Source organism: Chiloscyllium punctatum, chromosome 8 (genome assembly GCF_047496795.1).
Source record: "Chiloscyllium punctatum isolate Juve2018m chromosome 8, sChiPun1.3, whole genome shotgun sequence".
NCBI lineage: Eukaryota > Metazoa > Chordata > Chondrichthyes > Orectolobiformes > Hemiscylliidae > Chiloscyllium > Chiloscyllium punctatum.
This window is the reverse complement of record NC_092746.1, coordinates 118,537,122-118,561,226: the sequence shown is the minus strand read 5'-3', so window position 1 is coordinate 118,561,226 and position 24,105 is coordinate 118,537,122. Positions and strand designations below refer to the sequence as shown.

Sequence of the window (24,105 nt, the reverse complement as noted above, 5' to 3'; positions counted from 1 at the left end):
TGTTCCAAGTTTGCAATTCAGGACAAAACTGTGATCAAAGGGGGTTTATGGGATCCTTTGCACAAAACAGTACAATGTGAATCATCCATTTCAACTGTTCCTTTTCCTTCAGATCCTGGAATTTAATTTGTATGATATTCTCATCTTTCATTATATATTTTATATATATATTCTGCTAATAATTGCATGCTAAATGGAATTCAACCAGAGGGAGGGAGCGGTTATGATTCTGTGCTTCCTTCTGCAGCCTTCATCTCTTCATTGTACTTCTTAATTCCCTGCAATACATAATCCTTCCATTTTATTTAACAATTCTAAAAAAAGAGTTGGATGAAATTATCTCTAATAAAAAAATTTCTTTTTAAAAAAAGGCTATTGGCCATCACAAAGTGAGAAACCTGTGCACGTAAATGATGTAGCCAAGTGCAATCTGTCAAAACTGCAGCTGAGAGTCTCAATTCACACCTTTAAGGATTGCCTTGGCTTTTTCAGAGGCGCACTGCCTGTGGGTATCACATTGTTGCCACAAGTATTCGTTTAAAACAAAATTTGAAGCCCTAGTTCTAATTGCAACAACTTCTGGAATCCATCCGGTTAATGGTGAGGTTATTATATCATTCCACTCATTATGGAAGTACTTCAAACAGGCGTGCTCTGGCGTGCCAAGTCCCTGAGGCTATATTGAGTTAAGGTTTGGTCTCCAGCTGTGTTCATGGAGGATTTTTTTTAAATTAAGTTTAAAGGCTGTTGTTCAGAGTTTGAGAAACATGAACAAGGTTAGCACTGAATTGGAGCCTTTTAACCCTTTGTTGACATCCTTATTTCACAGTGAATGTTACTTTTGCTGTACAAAATGAAATCATGGGTGAATTGATTCATAAGCTTCGTTTAGGTAAGCTGTATTTACAATTAAATATTGCACCTTATCCCTAATACCCCTTCCTCCAAAGGACCACAGATGAGGGGGGAAAAAACACTGCTTCATACTGTAGTTATTCCACTATCTTGTGGAGAAATTTAATTTGAAGCGAGATCATATTGATGTAGATGGCTGCATAGTACTGCCTCATTCAGGTAGTGTTGTGCAGCTTGATGAATAGAGGAAATGCTACAGTTAATATTCGTTGGATATAAGGCCAAAATTTAGCTTGGCCAATTTAGTAAAGCATTAGGTTTAAGAAAAAAAATTAAAATCAAATTTGTGTATCAGTCATAAGTATGTTAATTCTATATTTTACTACATAAACACATCTTAGTTATCTTGTGTACATAGCATTAATGTAGAATGTTGTAGTCTTGTGGTTTAAAGGAAGATTATGTCCATAGGTGCTACAATTACCAGTCTATATCTGTCATTTATGTATTGCTTAGTGTATAGTGTAGTCAGGATTTGCTGTCTAATTCCTGAAGAAATAAATTCTTTCATTATGATAAAAGTATGGTTTACACCTTGTATTCTTAAAAATTGTTGTCAACCAACTTGGAATTTAGTACAATCTTTGCACGTTTTTCCTGTAATTCACATACTTTTCGTTTATCCTTTCGGAGAAGCTTGAAACTAAAGAATTCTTCACTTCCCTCAGTCTTTTTCTTTCTTCAATGTTTTTAAAATCCAAGCAACGTGCATGCTAATTATTAAATCAAAATGTTGCCAATTCTAAATAGGAAAAGCTGAAAGTACCCAGCAGGTCAGGCAATCTCCGTAGAGAGAGAAAGAGAGTAAATGTGCCATGTTCTGTGACCTGTCATCAGAACATAGTTTTACTCACCTGCAAAGCCTGGGAAGAAGAGGGTGAAGTAAGAACAAAAAGGAAGGACAGACATAGGAGAAATTAAATGGCAGAGGGGTTATTAGTGTAAAGAGACAGGGTGATAAAAGGACAATTTCAAGAAGAGGTGTAAATGGAATTAGATTAATCAGTAACACCTACTTTCCAAAGCAAAATGGGGTTAATGGTTAGGATTGAGAAATTGTTGAACTACACAAATATTCAAATCAGGAGTAGGCTATTCATTAACTGATCTGGTTGTAACCCGAAATATACATAACTACCTAGCCTGATAACCTTTCAACACCTTCCTGACTGAGATTCTATCTGTCACTGCTTTAAAATATTGAAGGATTCTACTACCACTACTTTTTTCATAAAGAGAGTTCCAAAGACAGTCAACACAGTGAAAGAAGTTCACCTCATCTCCGTTTTAAATGATGATCCCTGATTTTTAAACAGTGATACCCTCCATCCCGTTCTAGATTCTCCCAAGGGAGGAAACATATGCTTCCTCTCTACACTTACAAGAATCCCTTACAATTTTATATGTTTCAAGTCGTCATTTATTTTCCTGAACTGCAATGGATACAAGCCTAGCCTGTCCAACACTTCCTCATAAAATAACCTGTCCATTCCAGGTATTCGTCTGTGAAACCTTCTCTGAATTGCATTGATGGTTTATGTCTTTCCTGAAATACGGTGATGAACACAGAATGCACAATACTCTGGATGCAGTGTCCAGTGTAACTGAGGCATGACCACCTAATTTTTCTATTCCATTCCCTTCAGGATAAATTATAACATTCTGCCAGGTTTCCTAATGACTTTCTGTACCTGCACAAACACAGAAAACAGGTGCAGGAGTAGACAATTCAGCCCTTCAAGCCTACACCACCATTCAATACAAGCATGGCTGATCATGCAATCTCAGTATCCCATACTCACCCTTTCCCCTTGTTCCCTTTTGTTGCACATGCTATGTCCCACTTGACTTTCTCTAATGAAGTGGCCCCAACAGTTTCCTGTGGTCTGGAATTCCACAGGTTCCCAACTCTGAGTGAAGAAATTCTTCCTCATCTCAGTCCTGAATGGCTTGCCCCTTTTATTCTTACACTGTGACCCCCTAGCTGTGGACCTCCCCAGAATTGGGAACATTCTTCCCACATCTAGACTGTGCAGTCCCATTAGGATTCTGGATTAGTGGTGCTGGAAGAGCACAGCAGTTCAGGCAGCATCCAAGGGTCCCATAAGGAATTTATATGTTTCTGGGATTCTCCTGCTCCTCCACACCCCGCCCCCCCCGCCCATTAAAATTACCAACATCTTTACTAAGAACCTTAGGATTATGACTGAAATCTAAACAGAGTTGGTTTAGCAAGTCACCAAAACTACTGGTCTCCCCAATCTAGAGAAAATGTGAGCAGCAAACACAGTACCAATAAGTCGCTGTTTATCTCCATTGCAGGCTGTAATGTAGCTACCAGATTTGCAAGCTTCTTTTAAATTTTGTCAATTTTTTTCACCAAGAATTTTTGTCCTTGAACATTTCCAAAACAAAACTTACTCTCAATCAAATTGTCTACCTCCAAAGTACGGTGAAAAAGACACTCTGGAATATGGTGAACACTTCTCATACCTTAGCAGCTACCTCTCTATAGCAGTGGAAATTTGACAACAATTATATCGCATTTAAACATGAATCAGAGGACAAAGCAGTTGTCATCACTACACTCCTGTTCTGCAATCTGAGACTTGTATGCAAGAGTAATTCCACCAAAATACCTCTGCTGCCTTCTCCAGATTTAACTGGAGGACCGTGAAACAAATGCAAGTGTCAGTCTTGATGCCAGCTATACAAGAATTCAGTCAAATTTGCAAAATGAACTTCAATGGATTGGTCACTGTGTCCAGATTGCCAAAATTATAGCCACTGCCAGGTCTTGTCTCAACTCTCAAATAGCCAACAAACTGGATGAGGACAAAATAAAAAACTTTGAAGACTGAGGTTCTCCTTGAAGCCTGGCAGCATTGATGTTAATGTCTGGGAGCAGCTCACTACTAATCGTGCAAAACAGCGACAACTTGTCTATCATGCTCAATGAAGCTTTAAAGCCCTTCATCTTAAAAATGAGACAGAGCAGCAGCAGAGAAGGAAAGTAAAGTGAATCATGCGCTCCAGATCCCATTATTAGTTGTCCTGCCCATGACCACAAAGATCTGCAGATTGGGACCTGAGTCAATGAGTATTTTGTATCAGTATTTACTGTGGAAAAGCATATGGAAGATATAGACTGTAGGGAAATAGATGATGATGATGACACCTTGCAAAATGTCCAGATTACAGAGGAGGAAGTGCTGGATATCTTGAAACGCGTAAAGGGGGATAAATCCCCAGGACCTGATCAGGTGTACCCAATCAGGTGGGCCTCTTGCTGAGATATTTGTATCATCGATAGTCACAGGTGAGGTGCCGGAAGACTGGAGGTTGGCAAACATGGTGGCATTGTTTAAGAAGGGTGGTAAGAACAAGCTGGGGAACTATAGACCGGTGAGCCTGACCTCACTGGTGGGCAAGTTGTTGGAGGGAATCCTGAGGGACAGGATGTACATGTTTTTGGAAAGGCAAGGACTGATTAGGGATAGTCAACATGGCTTTGTGCGTGGGAAATCATGTCTCTCAAACTTGATTGAGTTTTTTGAAGAAGTAACAAAGAGGATTGATGAGGGCAGAGCGGTAGATGTGTCTATATGGACTTCAGTAAGGTGTTCAACAATGTTCCCCATGGGAGACTGATTAGCAAGGTTAGATCTCATGGCATACAGGGAGAACTAGCCATTTGGATACAGAACGGGCTCAAAGGTAGAAGACAGTGTGGTGGTGGAGGGTTGTTTTTCAGACTGGAGGCCTGTGACCAGTGGAATGTCACAAGGATCGGTGCTGGGTCCTCTATTTGTGGGATCCCCTACTTGTTGTCATTTACATAAATGATTTGGGTACGAGCATAAGAGGGACAGTTGGTAAGTTTGCAGATGACACCAAAAGTGGAGGTGTAGTGGACAGCACTTCCTCTGTAATCTGGACATTTTGCGAGATGTCATCATCATCTATTTCCCTACAGTCTATATCTTCCATATGCTTTTCCACAGTAAATACTGATACAAAATACTCATTGACTCAGGTCCCGATCTGAGTTACCTCAGATTATTACAGGATCTTGACCAGATGGACCATTGGGTTGAGAAGTGGCAAATGGAGTTTAATTCAGATAAATGCGAGGTGCTGCATTTTAGGAAAGCAAATCTTAGCAGGACTTGTACACTTAATGGTAAGGTCCTAGGGAGTGTTGCTGAACAAAGAGACCTTGCAGTGCAGGTTCGTAGCTCCTTGAAAGTGGAGTCGTAGGTAGATAGGATAGTGAAGAAGGTGTTTGGTATGCTTTCTTTTATTGGTCAGAGTATTGTGTACAGGAGTCATGTTGTGGCTGTACAGGACATTGGTTAGGCCACTGTTGGAATATTGCTTGCAGTTCTGGTCTCCTTCCTATCGGAAGGATGTTGTAAAACTTGAAAGGGTTCAGAAAAGATCTACAAGGATGTTGCCAGGGTTGGAGAATTTGAGCTATAGGGAGAGGCTGAACAGGCTTGGGGCAGTTTTCCCTGGAGCGTCAGAGGCTGAGGGGTGACCCTAAAGATGTACGCAAAATTATGAGGGGCATGGTAAATAAGCCAAGTCTTTTCCCTGGGGTCGGGGAGTCCAGAACTATAGGGCATAGGTTTAGGGCGAGAGGGGAAAGATATAAAAGAGACCTAAGGGGCAACTTTTTCATACACAGGGTGGTACGGGTATGGAATGAGCTGCCAGAGGATGTGGTGGAGGCTGGTACAATTGCAACCTTTAAGAGGCATTTGGATGGGTATATGAATAGGAAGGGTTTGGAGGGATATGGGCCAGGTGCTGGCAGGTGGGACTAGATTGGGTTGGGATATCTGGTCAGCATGGACCGAAGGGTCTATATCTATGCTGTACATCTCTATGACTCTATGACACATGAAGACCCTGGCAGAAACCCATGACCTCTGAGTAGTCATTGTGCTGAAATCAAAGGACATTCTGATGATTAGTGGGAATGGAGGAGGTGGCAGTGTAAGTGTAACCTGTTCTATACTTGCCTTGGCCTCCAGGAAGGTTGTAGTGAGTCCTTGGTCTATTCAGGGGGAGAGGAATATTTTGAGGTACTAGATGTCAGTGGTGAAAAGAAAATTGAGAAAAGTAGTTGAATTATATACATTCTGTATCATAAATATATTTTACGATACTGCTACTAATCTGAAAGATTTGCAATGTAATTCCATTCATCATTACTTTGAAACTTCATTTATACATTATCATTAATAATATCTTCTCAAGAATCGCTAATAGGAGTAAGTGTTTTTGCAGAGTAATTTATTCAATAATGCAACATCTTTATCTTTGCTTATCTGAAAAACAACCATTTCTAAAGTGTTTAACATTTTTTAGAAAAAAAGTGCGTTATTCCAAACTGTCTTAACTAATTTTTCTTAAGGAAAAAAAATACATTATTGCAATCGTCCATTATTCAGATACAAATAACCTGTTTCAAAATACCTCGAGCCCTTTCCGTTTCAACCCAATCCCTAATATTGCTGTTACAGTAGCATTGGCCTTATAACTTGCTCATACGCAAAATATTTAGTCGGACTGAGAGGAAGGTTGCTGTTGAAGCGTAGGGAATCTCTCTCAGAATACCAAACCATTCCTTCTTGTCGTCGTCATACCTAAAATCAAAAAAAAGGTTTCTTATAGTGGAGAAGGAGACTGTTGGATACATTGTGCTTACTCTTTGGAAGTAGCTATCAATTACTCCTCTCTTCTGCTCTTTTGTCATTGCTCTGCAAACTTTATCCTTTCAATCATAATTATTTCTAATATGAAAGGGTGGTGGGTCATTGTACAGGATTCTGTTCAGATATATCTCGAGCTAAGCAATCACCTAATTTGCTGTTTTCAGTGGATTAGTTCACTGTTTAGAGGGAACATTTCTCAGTGATGTGCAATATTGTTTGTGTCTCTCTACAAGTGTATAAAGGATTTGTACTGAGACTCAGCAGTGCAGATTGAGTGCACACTTGCCCTGAACCCTGTTTAGTTGGGATCACAGTCACCGTGATAATTCAAAGCCTGACATTGCACACATGAGGCTTTTCACCATTAGCTTGTTAATGATTTCCCATGTTTCCCATCCCTTAATCCAAAGGATGTCTGTTGTCCATATTAGATTTAATAACCAGAGCCGAAGGAAAATCATGCCCGAGAAGTACAGCAGTGCAGAAATGTGAGGCTGATTGTTAACTCAAACTTAGGAACTGGATAGGGTCCTGTATTCCATCTAGCCTATTCCACCATTCGATTAAGGCTGACTTGCAATCTAACTTTGCAGAACAGGCTCAAGGGGCTGAATGGCCTACTTCTATGCTCCTAACTACCTTTGGCTAACAGAAGTCTACCAAATTAAAATGAACAAATTGATTAAATGAGTATTGAGAAAGGCTCACTTTGAAGTTTTATATCTTGTACTCAACAAAACAATTTGGCACTCTTGCCAAGTAAGGGGGAAAATCAAGCAACTGCTTTGTGTAATAGACTTTTCTCACTTTTTTTCATGTCTCTTCTGGTTCTACTTTTTAAACCATGTCCCTTAGTCCTGGACTCTCCAATCAAAGAAAATAATTTCTCATTACCCTATCTGTTTCCCTTAATACCTGATCTTCAAATCACCCCTGAACCTTCTCAATTCCAGGGAAGGAGAATGTATGGATTAAATCACCAGGAACAAATGAAGAAATTTGGTTTTGAAACAGTCTCTGAAAAAAGTAGAAACAGTGATAGATAGTTATTATTATTTCTACAAACCTAACTATGAAACCAGAGTCATGTTACGAGAATGAGAGTTTAGGAAGCAACTAACAAAATGAGCACTTGAAACTGACAAAACAGAATTTTTTCAGGAGGAAATTGTAGTGTTGGGTGGGAATAATAAACATGAAAACTCACTTAGTGTGTGGTGAAGGAATTTAAGTTTTAGCTACTTGGACTAAATATGGGTCATAACTACAGTGGTCATCAGTACATTTATTAAGGAATTCAGGGGAAATATCTTCACCCAGTGGTTAGAATGTGGAATTCATCACCATAGAGAATTTTGATGAGAAGTATATGTATACTTAACAGGAAGAAAGATAAATACATGAAGGAGAAAGGAATGGAAGATTACTTGGTAAGGTTGGATAAAGCGTGGAAGCACGTTTGTATCCATAAACACTGGCGTGGACCTCTTAGATCAATTAGCGATCTTCCTTGTCTCTGTGACCGAGGGATTTATGAGAAAAGATTAGACTGGACCTGTACCCATTGAACTTTAGAAGAATGGGATGTTGATCTTATTGAAACATATAAAAACCTAAGAGGGTTGAATACTGAAAGGATGTTTCCTGTTTTGGGGGAGACAAGAATGAGAGAATTTTTTTTAGAAACTTATCTCCCATTTAAGATGGAGGTTAGTTTTTTTTTCTCCTCAGAGGTTCGTGTATATTATTTCCTTTACAAAGTGGGTAGAGGAGTCAGGATCCTCTGAATATTTTACAGGGGCGGTAGCTAGATTCTTGTCCAACAAGGAGCAAGCCCAAAATGGAACTGAGGCCTCAATCGGATTAGCCATGACCTTATTGAATGGTGGAGCAGACAAGAGGACAAATGCCAATTTTTTATTTCTCCAAATTTCATGTTCCATCCCTAGTTGCACTTAATGGTTGGTGAGCTGTCAAATCGCTACAAGTGAAGTCTACAAAGAGATGCAGGCTGCTACTTGTTTTTTTTTCCCATGGCTTTTCTTCACTCAGTCTGACAAACAGCCAACCTCACCTCACCACCCCTCAACTGGTCAGTTTCATAGAATGCAAAATTTCAAGATGGAAAGTGCCACATGAAGGCACTTGGAGAGGCCTAGTTTAAGAAGTCTTTGGGACAGAATTACTTATTAAGTTACAATGTGTGATGGTTGAAACTTACTTCCAAATGTCGTTAATTTCAGTTGGGACAAAATCTCCAGATTCACTCTGTACCATAGTAAATCCAGCAATGGCGTACAGACAATTGGATACGGTGACGAGGCTCAGAGAGCTACGTTCCTGAGGGAATTCTGCCATTTCTTCCCACCTGCAGTGCAGAGAAAGGACTAGTTAGACAGGAAGCAGCACAATGCCCAGAAGATGCCATGGCTCTTTACAAATCAACCACAGTGCCAACAGAAGTCTGAAGATTTCTTAGGAAGTTCTGAGGAAGGGCTACTGGACCTGAAACATTAACTCTGATTTATCTTCACAAATCTGCAAGACCTGCTGAGCTTTTCCCGCAACTTCCATTTTAGTTAAAAACAACCTTTTGGTATCTGCAGAGCCCAGCAGAGCATTTGCATTGAGCAAGAGTCAGGAATAAGACGTCTTTCCATCCCCTTCACTGTGTTTGCTCATCTGAGCCTTACTTTAAGGATAATTCTGCTTGGTTCTTCTTGGGTGCTGGTTAGAATCATCCTGTACAGAAGCCCTTTAGCCCATTTACTCTGTACCACCAAAACATACCTCCAACCACAGAGTCCCACCTTCCCACAATAGGCCCATACCCTTGAATCGAGAGTCTGGTGCTGGAAAAGCACAGAGGGTCAGGCAGCATCCGAGGAGCAGGAGAATCAATGTTTCGGGCAAAAGCCCTGATGTTCCAGTGAACTGCTGAGGGAGCACTGCACAGACTAGAACTGAAACTGTGGCCATGTTTGTCCCATCAGCTGGTCAAGTATTTCACCCTTTATGCCTCTAACCAGTATTTATCTCTCAATGAATGTTACTAAATGACCAAATAAACTGCCTTCTGTTTTTATACATTGCTGTTGGTAGAAGCTTGATGAACTATTGATTGCTGATCAAGGGGAGAAGACAGGCGATGGGTTTGAGAAACACATCAGCTGTGATCGAATGTCCTAATTCTGCTCCTATACCATATGGTTCTTTATGGTTTTTATTACAACAGTGATGACAATTCTAAAGTGGCTGTTAGGCATTGTAGAAAGTGATGTAAGGTGCAATATAAAGATAGGTTATTTCTATCTAATGAAACAGAAGGCCATATTGTTATGAAGATGTGGGTGAACGATACCTTTTGAGAGAGTTAAAAGCTAGCAGTAACAGCACCAAGTATTCTCAATAAGACACAATATAACATGTGCTCCAGCTACTGGAGTAGCTGGTTGCCTGGAAACGACAAAAAAAATTCAAATTAGGCCCATCAGTTTAATTTATACCCTGAAAAACCTACCAATTTTCAATCTAGTTTGAACTGAGTGTATTGACTATCTTAAAAGCCAATGACATAATCCGATGCTCTGGGGTAGAAGACTGGGGGAAAATTGAACAGTCGGAAGGAGGACTGCCAGCCCCAGCAGGTAAAAGACTGTCTGTCTGAAAAATAGCTCTCTTAAAAGTACCTTTATCGATCAGTAACCAGTGAAGCAGAATCCCTAAGACGACGACACAGGAAGATCCAAAATAGAAGAACCGAAAACTGCCTGGTTTTAAGATGTGTTGTTTTGGGAATTTTACCAGACTAGTATTATAGAAGGGAAGGTAAAAGATAGGTTAGAGTAAGGAGTTGTGAATAGTTGTTAGTTAATTATTCTCTATTTTAGAAATAAAGTTATCCATTTTTACTTTAAATAGTTCTTGGCCACTCAATTTTACAGATTACTGCATGGGATAAATCTTTTCTGTGTTGCTGGTTTTAAATTAAAAGGAGAGTTTACCCCATGTTGCAATAATATGATTATAGGAGCAGAATTAGGTCATTTGACCCACTGAATCTGTTCCACCATTCAAACATGGCTAATATTTTTTCTCCACCCCATTCTCCTGCTTTCTTCCATAAGCCTTGATCTCCCCACTAATCAAGAACCTACCTATCTCTGTCTTAAATACAGTCAATGACTTGGCCTCCTTCTGCAGCAATGAGTTCCACAGATTAACGAACCCCCTGGCTGAAGAAATTGCTCCTCGCCTCCGTTCTAAAGGGTGGTCCCTTCACATCTCTACTAGTGGAAACATCAATTTCACCCCCACTTTACCCAGGCCTCTCAATATTCTGTAAGTTTCAATCAGAACCCCCCCCCCCCCCCCCTCCAATCCTTCTGAACTCCATTGATTACAGACCCAGAGTCCTCAACTGCTCCTTATAATGACAAGCCCTTCATCCCGAGAATCATTCTCGTTCCTTAGGTATGGGCCCAAAACTGCTCACAATATTCCAAATGTGATCTTACCAGAGCATTACACCGTCTCAGCAGTACATAACCTTCTCAAGATAAATCCGAACATTGCATTTACCTTGCCAACTGAACCTGCGTGTTAACCTTAAGATGATCCTGAACGAGGAGCCCATTGTCTTTGCTTCAGATTTCTAAAGCCTTTGCCTCTATACTTGCCACCAAAAGATATAGCCTCTCACTTTCCCACACTGTATTCCATCTGCCACTTTTTAAAATCCATTCTCTGAGCCAGCCCAAGTTCTTCTGAAGCTTCCCACTTCCTCAACACCACCTGTCCCTCCTTTGTGTCATCTATAAACTTAGCAAGAATGTTCTCAGTTCCTTCTTCCAGATCATTAATGTATAACATGAATAGTTGTAGTCCCAACACTGGCCCTGTGGAACTCAACTAGTCACTGGCTGCCATTCTGAAAAAGATCCCTTTATCCCCACTCTCTGCCTCCTGCCAGTCAGCCAATCCTCTATCCATGCCAGTACCTTACCCCTAACACCATGGGCTCTTATTTAGCAGCCTGTTTGGACTAGGCCAGACCACTCAAAACATTCTTAAGCAGCTCCCTAGACCTAACAGTGACAATTACCCTAAGATAGCTAGGTTGACTACTAGATTTTAAAACAGACAAAAATATTATTCACAAAATTACATAATCAAACACACAGAATAAAGAAACCCTACAGAACTCAACCTATCCAGCTAGATTTAATAATGCTGTTCTGAATATACACAACAGTCCCAGTAAGCAAACTCCCTTTGCAACCCAGTATATATGGAACACACGCTTACAGGTTGAAGGTGGAAGGCAGAAAAGAGAGAGAGTTTCCACACAGCTCCCTGGTGAACTTCCCAGTTCAAGACTGAACTAAAACCAGCTCAGCTCAGCTAGCTAGAGAGCTGACCACTCCCCTCTCTTTCTACAAGTCACTTCTAAAACATGACCACTTTAGCCTGAAGTCTCATCAGTTTACACATAAACAAAAGGCCCCTCAAAATCCTTTTCATATCTATACCAAACCAGACCGATCAGAGTCCAGCCAGGTTTATTGACACAACCCTATTTTGCCATGCACTCCACAATCTCAGCCTTAATAATGGACTCTAAAATCTCAGCCATAACTAAGGTAAGGCTAACCAGCCTATAGTTATCGGTCTTCTGCCTCCCTTTTAGAAGGAGGTGTTACATTAGTCATTTTTCAATTCAATGGAATCCTCCCTGACTCTAATGATTCCTGAGAGCCTCTACAATGTCCTCCGTCATCTCCTTCAGAACTCTGGGGTGTAGTCTGTCTGGTTCAGGTGATTTATCCACCTTCAGATCTTTCAGCTTCCCCAGCACCTTCTCCTTACTGATGGCCACTACATGCACCTCTGCTCCCTGACTCACTTGAAATTCTAATATGCTGCTGGTGTCTTCCATTGTGAAAGCTGCTGCATAGTACCTGTTCAGCTTCTCTGCCATTTCTTTGTTCCCTGTTACTACTTCTCCGGCTTCATTTTCCAGGTGTCCACTCTTGCAACCTCCTTTCACATTTGTAGCTAGCTTACTCTCATATTGCATCTTCTCTCCACCCTTTTTTTTTTAGTTATCATCTGCTTTTTAAAGGTTTTCCCAGTCCTCTGGCCTCCCACTAATACTCATCACATTGTATGCTTTTCTTTTGCTTTTATGCTGTCCCTGACTTCCACCATCAGCCATGGTTGCCTCATCCTCCCCTTAGTATGTTGTTTCCTCCTCAGAATGATTTTCTGCTGTGCCTCCCAAATTACCCCAGAAACTCCTGACATTGCTTCTCCACCATCTTCCCTGCTAGGCTCTCCTTCCAATCAGTTCTGGCCAGCCCCTCCCTTATGTAGTTACCTGTCAGCCTTGCTGAGAGTCTCTGGGTGGACGTTTCTGCAGTAATCCATTGCTCCTGTGTATACCCTTTGTCTTCAGATATGCATGACTCTGCGATCTCTGTGAAGTGTTGCTTTGATGAATGAGTGATTGTACCTCCCCCTGTATAGGACAGGATCATGGTCTGACCACATAGGTGACTACTATAGTGCTCTCTCAGGCTGGGTTAGGCTGGAGTGCAGTACCCAAGTAAAGCTATACACCATACATGGAGCATAGAGAGGGGACAAAAAATCAGCCCTGGCTCCACTACAACATCCATCACCTTGTCTAGGTGCTATCATTCAAGAAAAGACCTTACTTGTTCGCAGTTATGTCGTACACCTCGACGCTTCCAGTCAGTCCACTGTCTGTGACCCCTGTGGCCACCCAGATTTTATCCTGATAGACCGCTGCACCAAACAAAGAGCGGGCAGTCTTCATAGGAGCCACCTCCTTCCATTCGAACCTCTGGGGGTTATACACTGACACTTTGTTCAAGCACTTCCTGAGATCAGTAAGTGGAGAGTGTGAATATTATAATATTCAAGATATTCCAAAATATCACTTGTGTTCAATACTGCCTGGAAGTAATGACTAGGATTATTATAAGGTTTCAAAAAGTCACACAATAGATCAACAGATCTAAACTAAATAAAGTTTAGTCAGTTCATAGAATCACAGAGTCCCTACAGTGCGGAAGCAGGCCATTCAGCCCATTAAGTCTACACTGAAGAGTATCCCACCCAGACCCACCCCCATTCACTAGCGCTGTGAGGCAGCAGTGCTGACCACTGAGCACCTGTGCGAAGGAGGCACTCAGAGGAGATCATTATTAGCTTCTTTGTAGGTATTTATATTGTCATGTTAACCTCAAGTTAATTTTGGACATTGGAAATAAATGATGAGCATGTTGATTTGTAGATTATGCTATTTTTATAACTTGGTTTAGTAAAATTTATCATTGTTTGTTTAAAATCTTGGAATCTTTTGCCTTGATTCTCTTCGTAGATACCTGGGATCTTGACCTTTGTGAAGTTTTGTAAAAGGTTTCTGGTCCCTAGCCAGAATGTAACTAAAAGATTAGGCATTCTAGTCTGGGATCATAGGTTTTGCAAGTCATGTCGATTATTTGAGCAAGGAATAGATTCAACCAGACCTCAGATTAGCTTTGGTATTTGAAAGAAATAATTCACGAATGGAAGTACTTACTTATCTTTTCCTTTGCCTCCTATTACGTACACCCGTTCGTTGTGAGACACCACAGAATGGCCATACACTTCGTATGGAAGTGGATCTGATTCTCCCCATTTAAACGTGCTGTAAGTAGAAAGAGATTTGTTTTGAAAAAGATGCACTGGAAAACTATTGTGTACAATTCTTCTGGGAAACGTTTACACAGAATCTCTGAGTTTAAAGGTGTCTCAAGCAGGGTCATTGATGTAGCGTATTTGGATTTGCAAATTCCATTCAGTAAGGTGCCAACTTGGGAAAGGCTATGGCCTTGTGGTAATGTCACTGGACTATTAATCCAGAGAGCCAGATGGTGGAATTTGAATCCAATAAAAATCTGGAATTAAGAATTTAATGATGACCATGAATTGATCGTCAGAAAAATCCAACTGGTTCACTTATGCCTTTTAGGGAAGGAAACTGCCGTCCTTACCTGCTGTGGCCTACATGTGACTCCAGACCCACAGCAATGTGGTTGACACTTAACTGCCCCCTGGGAAACTAGGGATGGGCGATAAATGCTGACCTGGCCAGTGACACCCACATCCTGTGAATGAATTTAAAAAACACACAATGGGCCACAACTACAAAGGACAGGAGTTTTGTGAGTAGTGGATAGAAGGCTTGCTAACTAACAGGGATAAATGTGTCATTTTAGGTTGGCAAACTATAGCTTGTGTGGAATGCTTCAGGGATCAGCACTGGGGCTCAGTTATTAACAATCAATATCAGTGACTTGGAAGAAAGGACTGGCTGCATTGTAGCCTGATTTGTTAATGTTACAAAGATAAGCTAGAAAGCAAGTTCTGAGGGGTGCACGAAAATTCTACAAAATGACTTAAGTTGGATAAGCGACAAGATAAAAGTTTCCTGAGTGGAGCATAATATGGGAAAAAGTGAGGTTGTCCACTTTAGCAGGAATAGAAAAATACAAAATTATTTACAAAGGAGAGTCTACAGAATGCTGTAGTGCAAGGGGATCTGAGTGTCTTCATACACAAAGTTTAGTGTACAGCTACAGCCAGTATTTAGGGAGGCAAATGCAATTTTGACCTTTATTGCAAGGGGATTGGAATATACAGTGACTCAGGCAGCACGATGGCTCAGTGGTTAGCACTGCTGTTTCACCCTGCTGGGACCCGGGTTCAATTCCAGCTCAGGCGAATGTGGAGTTTGCACATTCTCCCCATGTCTGTGTGGGTTTTCCTCCAGCTGCTCTGGTTTCCTTCCACAATCCAAAGATGTTTAGGTTAAATTGCCCATAGTGTTCAGGAATGTGTAGGTTAGGTGCATTAGTCAGGGGAAATGTTTCCAAAAAAAGTAATGGAATGGGTGTGGGTGAGTTACTGTTTGGAGGGTCAGTGTAGACTTGTTGGGCCAAATAGCCTGTTTCCACACTGTAGGGATTCTATAATACAAGAAAGGAAGTCTTGCTACAACTGTACACAACACTGAGACCAAACTTGGATTATGCTGTTCAAAACAGTACTGTTCTGATGAAGAGTCACTGGAACTCTTAACTTTGTTTCTCCATCCATAGATGCTGCCAGAACTACTGAGTTTCACCAGCAAGTTCTGAATTAGTTGAAGTGCTGTATACTGTTTTAGTATACATACTGAAGGAAAGGTATATCTGCATTGCAGACAGTTCAGAGAAGGTTCAGTGGGTAAGTTTTGGCATGAAAGCATTGTCTTATGATCAAGTTACATCAATACTCATTGAAGGTTAGGAGACTGAGAGGTGATCTTATTGAAACATGATTCTGAAGGGTTCAGTAGGTCACTGCTGAAAGGATGCTTCCTCTCTCAGGGAAAGCAAGAACAAGGGACACTATTCCCAAGTGCAGGAGTCTCCTATTTAAGACACAGATGAAGAGGAATTTAGTCTGAGGGTTGTTGGTCTTTTGAATTCTCTTTCCCAATGAGCAATGGAGGCTGGATCATTGAATATCTTCAAAGCTGAGTTACAGTCTTGATCTGAAAAGGAGTTGAGGGTTATGGGGATGGAGGGATGGACAGGCAGAAGAATGGAGTCAAGGACAAGATCAGATTTTTCTTAACAGTGCAGCAGGCTCAAGAGTAGAATGACCACTCGTACTTCTGTATTGAGTAAGGGGTGACTGGACAAGGGTCTATATCGATGGGGTCACTGGAAGACTATCTGTATTGACATAGAACAACATAGGTATCAGGCCCTTCGGCCCATCACATTCCTGGAAGTATTTTAGAATCTGTTTTAATGTGTTTAGTTGCTAACCAGCCTTTCATGTTTTAAATGTGTTGAGTTTTGCACATTTCATTTGTTGAAAGAGATTGCTTAACGTTTTCCTAATCTCTTTCATAATTTGAAAAGAAGCCAAAATGAAATCTTACAGAACTGTCAAAGAATGAAAACTTTGATAAAGTTAACAGGTAGCAGATTCATTCTCAAATGGAAGTCCATGAGCTTCATTTAAAGCGATCTGTTCAGATTGAATTAACAAGTGGAGTTCCCTTGTAACTCAACAAAAGTCTTACTGACCAATAATGCAATGGAGGAACCGACAGGTTTATAATTCCTTTATAATCCTATCACAACTTCAGCATGTCCCACACCATTTGATAGAAACATGCTTTTAAATGTGATCGTCAGCTTCAGCCTTTTCTTTAAAATTATTGTCACATGACCAACTCCTCTACACAATCAACACTGACACAGGAACAGGAGTAGACCATTCAGCCTCTCGAGCCTGTTCTGCCATTCAATGAGATCATGACTGATTAGTGGCCTAACATCATATACTGCCTTTTGCCCATATCCCTTGGCAACTTTGCTTAACAAAAACTTATTAATGTCAGATTTAAAATTAACAACTAATTCAGCATCCATTGCCATTTGTGGAAGAGAGTTCCAAACCCCTCTCATCCTTTGTGTGTAGAAGTGCTTCCTAACATCGTTCCTGAACAATCTGGCCCTAATTCTCAGACTGTCCCCAAGAATCCCCAACCAGTGGAAATAATTTATCCACCTTGGCTTTTCAGATCACTCCTTAATTTTCTGAAGTTTAGAAAAAAACAAGCCTAATTAGTAAAATTTCTCCTCATAACCTAACCCCTGAAGTCCTGCTTTAATTCTTGTAAATCTATGCTGTAATCCCTCAATATTTTGGGGTGGCACAATGGCTCAGTGGTTAGTACCTGGCACCAGGTTCAATTCCACCCTCTGCCAACTGTGTGGAGTTTGCACATTCTCCCCATGTCTCCATGAGTTTCCTCCCACAGTCCAAAGGTGTGCAGGTTAGGTGGATTGGCCATGCTAAATTGCTTATGAAGGGCTTTTGCGTGAAACGTCGATTTTCCTGCTCCTTGGATGCTGCCTGACCTGCTGTGCTTTTTCAGTACCACTCTAATCTTGACTCTAATCTCCAGCATCTGTAGTACCCATTTTCACCATGCTAAATTGCCTCTTAGTGTCTAGAGACGTGCAAGTCATGTGGGTTGGCCATGGGAAATGTGGGGTTACAGAGATGGGGTGGGTCGGGGAGTGATGCCCTTTGGAGGTTTGGTGCTTCCTAGATGGGCCAAATGGCCTTCTCTTGTACAGTAGGAATTCTATGATTCTTCTATGGTCCTATATGGCCAGATGTTGTTTGAGGGATACGTCTTGACCTGGTCACCAGGAAGGCCTCCCTCTGTTCTCTCAAGTCATGGAATGGAACCTTTATCCTACACCTGAGAAGGCAAATAGCCCCTTGTGTTACACCCAAAAAGAGCAGCACTTCCTCAGTACAGCACTGGAATATTAGGCTTGATAGCTCAAATCTCTGGAGTGGGGCTCTGTTGTGTAAAGGTCTGAAAGGGTTAATACTGAGAAGTGCCATAAGCACCACCCATTATGATGATGTTACACAGACTTGGAGCAGAACAACTTTTTTTAGATTAGATTACTTACAGTGTGGAAACAGGCCCTTCGGCCCAACAAGTCCACACCGCCCCGCCGAAGCGTAACCCACCCATACCCCTACCCCTACATCTACATCTACATCTACCCCTTACCTAACACTACGGGCAATTTAGCATGGCCAATTCACCTGACCCGCACATCTTTGGACTGTGGGAGGAAACCGGAGCACCCGGAGGAAACCCACGCAGACACGGGGAGAACGTGCAAACTCCACACAGTCAGTCGCCTGAGGCGGGAATTGAACTCGGGTCTCAGGCGCTGTGTGACAGCAGTGCTAACCACTGTGCCACCGTGCCGCCCACTTAAGATCTTGAACAAAGAAGAACCTAATATCCAGGTCTTCCCCCCAGTCTCAATTACAACGTCTATCATATCAGTGTGACCTGTGACTAGTCACCAACATGAAATCACTACTTGTTAATTTGCTAGAAGAGTCTGGAGTAATGATGAGCATAGATCAGAGAGGTTGGGACTGTTCTCTGTGTGAGGAATGCTGAGAGGAGATTTGATTGAGGCTTTCAAAATCATGAGTGGGTTGGACAGAATAGATAAAAAAAAGAAAAGAATGAGGGCATTTAAAGTAAGATAGCAAGAGGAGAAACTTTTTCACTGAGTAGTTAGGGTATGGAATGCACTGCCAAGGTAGATTTAGGTTTAATTGAGGCATTGGATGATTATTTGAAAAGAAATGGTGCGCAGGGATATAGGGGAAAGACAGAAGGCTGGTACCTTATTAGATTACATTACATTACAGTGTGGAAACAGCCCCTTCGGCCCAACAAGTCCACACCGGCCCGCCGAAGCACAACCCACCCATACCCCTACATTTACCCCTTACCTAACACTATGGGCAATTTAGCATGGCCAATTCACCTGATCTTTGGACGTCTTTGGACTGTGGGAGGAAACCGGAGCACCCAGAGGAAACCCACGCAGACACGGGGAGAACGTGCAAACTCCACACAGTCAGTCGCCTGAGGCGGGAATTGAACCCAGGTCTCTGGCACTGTGAGGCAGCAGTGCTAACCACTGTGGCACCATGCAAGGTAATAGAATGGGTATGATGGGCAGAACAGCCTTTGTCTGCCCCAGAAACAGTGTTGTGATTCTGCAATCATTGAGGTTTCCCTCTACCGCACTGAACCAACCAGGCCCTATTCATTCCAACAATTAAAGAGAATGGAGACTACAAATTGCCATCGAGTCACAGCATGGAAAAAGGCCCCTCAAGGCTGTGCTGGCAAAAACAACCACCTAACTGCTATAACCCCAAGTTTAACTGCACATACATCACTCCCCTCCAACCCCCATAGAACTATTGCTGACACACATGACAGAAAGATCGTCCTGACTCACTGAGCATCAATTTCACAAGTTGAGCCCCCGAGGGAACTATGCCAGTTATTTCAGTCACAATGACTATGCTGTAGCCAAAAGCTCAGGATGTTCCATCTGATGGAGAGTCCATTACCTTGATTTATCCCCTGTTCATGGAAACCTACTGTCGATCATAGCACATCACAGTGTCCAGCGTCTTCTCCTCTTCGTTCACTTCCTTCCCACCAATGACATAGATGGCATTTTCAGCTTCGCCCAGACCAAAAAGGCACCGCGGTGATGGTAAGGCCGGCATCCCTAGCCAGTCAGAGTCCAGGGGATCAAACTGTTCACAGGTCAAGATGCAATATTAGAAAGAAACAGCAAACATCAAGTCACACAGGACAAGGCACCAGCACTCAAAGTAACTCACATCAAGCAGTCTTTTCTGACCAAACATTTCAGCCCAGAGAAGGGAAGAAATTCAGATGAACCATCTGTACGCATTGTATAGAGAATGTGACACTGGCTACCACCAGGGATGATTGAATGGACAGCACCAATGTTGTTATCAACAGTCTCACAAATTTCTCATTTAACATGTTAACACGCTGGCTTCCCTTTTAGATTGTGCCCCTGAGCTAAAAACATACATTTCCTCCCTTTCACCCATCTTGCAAACCCTCTCCCAGCCCAATGGTTCCCATATATTCTCTATCTTTCAGTTTTCTCATCATGCCTCCTTACGTCTCAGGCTTATACCAAAACTCCTGTTTTCCATTTTCAAATCACTTGATTGCTTTTCTTTGTAATAGATAACTAGATAGCGTTCCAGTTGCTGACCATCCTTTCCTAATTACATCTTTTCCCCTTGTAGGAGAGTCTAAGACTAGAGGTTATAATCTCAGAATAAAGGGTCATAGATTTAAGACTGAGATGTGGACTTTCTTCTATCAGAAGGTAGTGAGTCTATGGCATTCTTTACTGCAGAGGGCTATAGAGGCTAGGTCATTAAGTATATCCAAAGCTGAAATAGATTTTTCAACGGTGAGGGTGTAAATGTTTATAGGATATGAGCAGGTAATGAAAGAGTTAAGTTCTGAGTTTTGCAAAATAAGAGGTTCAGCTGAGCATGACTCAGATCAGATAAGAACTTTCAGTTAACAATGGGGTGCTGGAGGCAAGGGTAATGGGTTAACAAGGTGGAAACGTATCCATTATGTGAAGCCAGTTAACAGCAGAAGGCTGAATCTCTACTATTGACAGTCACTTATTGTAACAGTCACCCAATTAATATATATGTTCCTTACCTGGATGCTCTTCCCTGTAAAATGACAATATTATTCATTAAGAAACTACTGTTCAAGAGAAGACAGAGAACTCCTGTCTCTGTGTACATGGGCGATCGTTGTCTCTCTCTACCTCCATGGCCCGGAATAAAGGTGAAGAAGGTAAAACTTAAACTGTGCTTCTGAGCGTTTTGCTTCAACTGAGGGGGGAAACAGGATAACAAGGGAATTGGGGTTATGTGGAAAAGGTAGGATAGTGGAGTTGAGGATTATCGGGTCAACCATTATAACATTGAATATGAGCAGACTTTGATGGGCTGAATGGAGCAGAAGTGGGCCATTGACTGATGTCACCCATTTTGGTGTGCAGGCTTGAGCTGATGTAGTCTGTATGATTTAGGTACATCCACAGTGCTGTAAGGGAGGGAGTTGCAGGATTTTGACCTATTTCCCAAGCCAAAAGTGAGTACTGCAGATTGGAGCCAAGAGAAGCACAGCCTGTCAGGCAGCATCCAAGGAACATGAAAATAGACATTCCGGGCAAAAGCCCTTCATCAGAATGTGTATCCCAAGTCAGGATAGTGAGGAGGCTGGTGGGGAACTTGCAGGCAGTGGTGTTCTCATGTACCACCTGCCCTTATTCTTCTATGATGTGGAGATGCCAGTGTTAGACTGGACCAAGTTTAAAAATCACATAACACCAGATTGTAGTCCAATAATCTTTCATCAAGTAGGAACAGCGCTTCAAAAGTTAGTTCTTCCAATTAAATCTGGGCTATAACCTGCTGTTGTGATTTTTAACCTTATCCTTCCAGACCTTGGTGGGTTTGGAGTTCCCATTGTAAACATAAGTTGCCAAAGTCCTATCCCCTGCCTTTCTACCAACCAGCAGGGACAAAAGGGGAGAGGGTGCCCATAACTCACCTGCAGGAAGTAGGAGTGCAGTGGGCTCTCCTTATTGCCCTCATCGTAGAATAGGCCGCCGGCCACAAAGATCTGGTTCTGCTTGGTCACCACGCTGGAGTGGTTCTTGGGGATCTTCGAGGAGACCGAGGCGAAGTAGCACTCGTTGGTGGTGGGGTCGTAGGCCACGGTGGCCTCGTCGTTGATCATGCAGATGAGGTCCCTGACAAACATGCCAAACCTGGGGGTTTTGTTCAGGATGCTGGGGGGCAGCTGCTCTTCCTCCTCTTTGGCCTCTTGGCTGCCAGGGCTGGTGGCCTGGGCCTCCTTGTTGGTGGCCTTCTTGCCCTTCTCCTCCCCCTCTTCCTCCTCCCTGTTGCGGGCATCCTTGACCTGCTGGATCTTCTGGAGGAGCTCCGGGCTGGAGCTGAGGAGGGGCTGGGCCTGGACCTGCTGCTCCAGGTAGCCGCGGGGCAGCAGGAGGAAGCGGACGCAGTCGAGGAGCTGGGCCAAGGCCTTGGCGGGAGAGGCCTGGCGGGAGGCCCAGGCCATCACCGCCTCGAAGACCAGCTCCTCGCGCTCGACGTTGAGGGAGTCGCTGGAGGCGATGGCGCTGAGCTCGGCGGCGCTGAGGCCCAGGAAGTCGGGGTCCTTGCTCACCAGCGGGAAGTGCTCACACACCAGGTCCCGGGCGGCGACGGCGAGGCGCGGGCAGTCGAGCATCAGGCCGAGCCTGAAGACGGCCAGGCAGTTACTGAGGCCCAGCCGCTGGTGCAGGAACGACACGCAGACGGTGAAGACGGACGGGATCTGCAGCAGGCTGGCGGCCGACAGCACCTCCTTCACGTTGGCGTCGCTGAGCGACAGCTCGGAGCTGTACAGGTAACGCAGCAAGGCCTCGACCAGCTCCGGATCCAGCTCCTCCTCGTCCAGCACCAGCTCCCTCCTCGGCCCTGGGCCCAGCCCCGGGCCCGGGCCCGCCTCCGCCAGCAGCCGCGCTCTAAAGTACGGGCTACAGGCCGCCAGCACCAGGCTGTGACATGGCAGCTCCCGGCCCTTCACCTTGAGCACGCAGTCCACCAGCTTACCGCTCTCCAGCAGGTCCCGAAGACCCTCCTGCAGCAGCGTCTGCTGGTAAATGCGGGGCTCCTCTGCTGGGTCAATGGGGATCGCCATGGCCCTCTCTCTCTCTGTGTGACCCTCTGTTTCTCTGTCTGTCTCTCTCTGTCTCTTTTTTTTTGTGTGTCTGTCTGTCTTGTGTGTATGTCTCTCTCTTGTGTGTCCCCCTCTGTCTCTCTCTTGTGTCTTGTGTGTCTGTCTTGTGTGTGTGTGTGTCTCTCTCTCTCTCTTGTATGTGTCCCCCTCTGTCTCTCTCTTGTGTCTTGTGTGTCTGTCTGTCTGTCTTGTGTGTGTCTCTGTCTCCCTTGTCTGTGTCCCCCTCTGTCTCTCGTGTGTGTGTCCCTCTGTCTCTCGTGTGTGCACGTGTCTCTGTCGCTCAGTGTCCCTCTGTCTCTCTCTTGTGTGTAACTCTGTCACTCTGTTTGTGTCTCCGTCTCTTATGTGTCCCTCTCTCTTTCTGTGTCAGGATTGATGGCTGGCCCCCAGCTGTCCCACTCTCCACATTCCTCTCTTGTCTATAGATAGCACAGAGCTGAGGAATGCACTCAGGAAGGGAGGGAGGCTTTAGAGATGAAGCCATCCTCAGCAGAGCCATATGTCAGTCAGGCTCCTAACAACTGGCGGGAACACGCTGTCCAAAAAGCATGAATCATCCTCCAGCCTTAGACTGTACCTCAGGATCAAGGATTGTTCGCTGTCTCTCCCCTCCACCCCCCAAACCCATTTCCCAGCATTGTTTGTGCTCCCTACGAAATGCGTATGGGGTTTTCATTTTGTGCCACACTCCTGTCATTCCCCCCCACCCCTGTAGCCTTGTATGTTGTTTTGTAAGATGGCGGCAGAGTAGGGATGCTTCAGCTGGAGATTCTCTGCTCTGCCCATTCTTTTTCCTTTTTTTCCTCCTCCCTTTTGCTCAGCCTCAGACACCCAATTCTGGCCTCCAAAGTGGGGTCAGCGGTCAGCAGAGATGTCAGTGACCAGATTGGGGATGCCAGCGGCTAGAACGGAGACATCAGAAACCCAGTGCAGACCGTGGTGGTGATAGCCCAATGTGACATGAGGTGGCATCCAACAGTCAGACCATGTGGAGGCCTCCTGCTTTGGTCTGCTGAGAGATCGCGGAGAGAGATTGTGATGTTTGTCTGTTTAACTTTGTTTCTTGTTTGTCTGACCAATGGTTATATTGTGTATAGCTGTAATGTAACTTTTTTCTTTTTATTTCTCTATTCTGTTACTAAGGATTGTACTTTAGGTACCCTTTGTACC

General features: G+C 43.2%; 1 protein-coding gene across 2 annotated transcripts; it reads right to left on the bottom strand.

The window, feature by feature from the left end:
• Positions 1–6,199: 6,199 nt before the first annotated feature.
• klhl40b (kelch-like family member 40b) lies at positions 6,200–23,338 on the bottom strand. 2 transcript variants are annotated; one of them, XM_072576334.1, is made up of 6 exons: positions 21,742–23,334; positions 19,714–19,874; positions 14,248–14,355; positions 13,358–13,543; positions 8,860–9,006; positions 6,200–6,569 (listed from the first exon to the last, which is right to left on the bottom strand). In XM_072576334.1, exons 1-6 carry the CDS (start codon positions 22,894–22,896, stop codon positions 6,458–6,460), a joined length of 1,869 nt encoding a protein of 622 aa, XP_072432435.1. In that variant the 5' UTR covers positions 22,897–23,334; the 3' UTR covers positions 6,200–6,457. The 2 variants fall into 2 exon arrangements, with proteins under 2 accessions (XP_072432435.1, XP_072432437.1); XM_072576336.1 differs by lacking the exon at positions 13,358–13,543 and having other exon boundaries at positions 21,742–23,338.
• Positions 23,339–24,105: the final 767 nt, after the last annotated feature.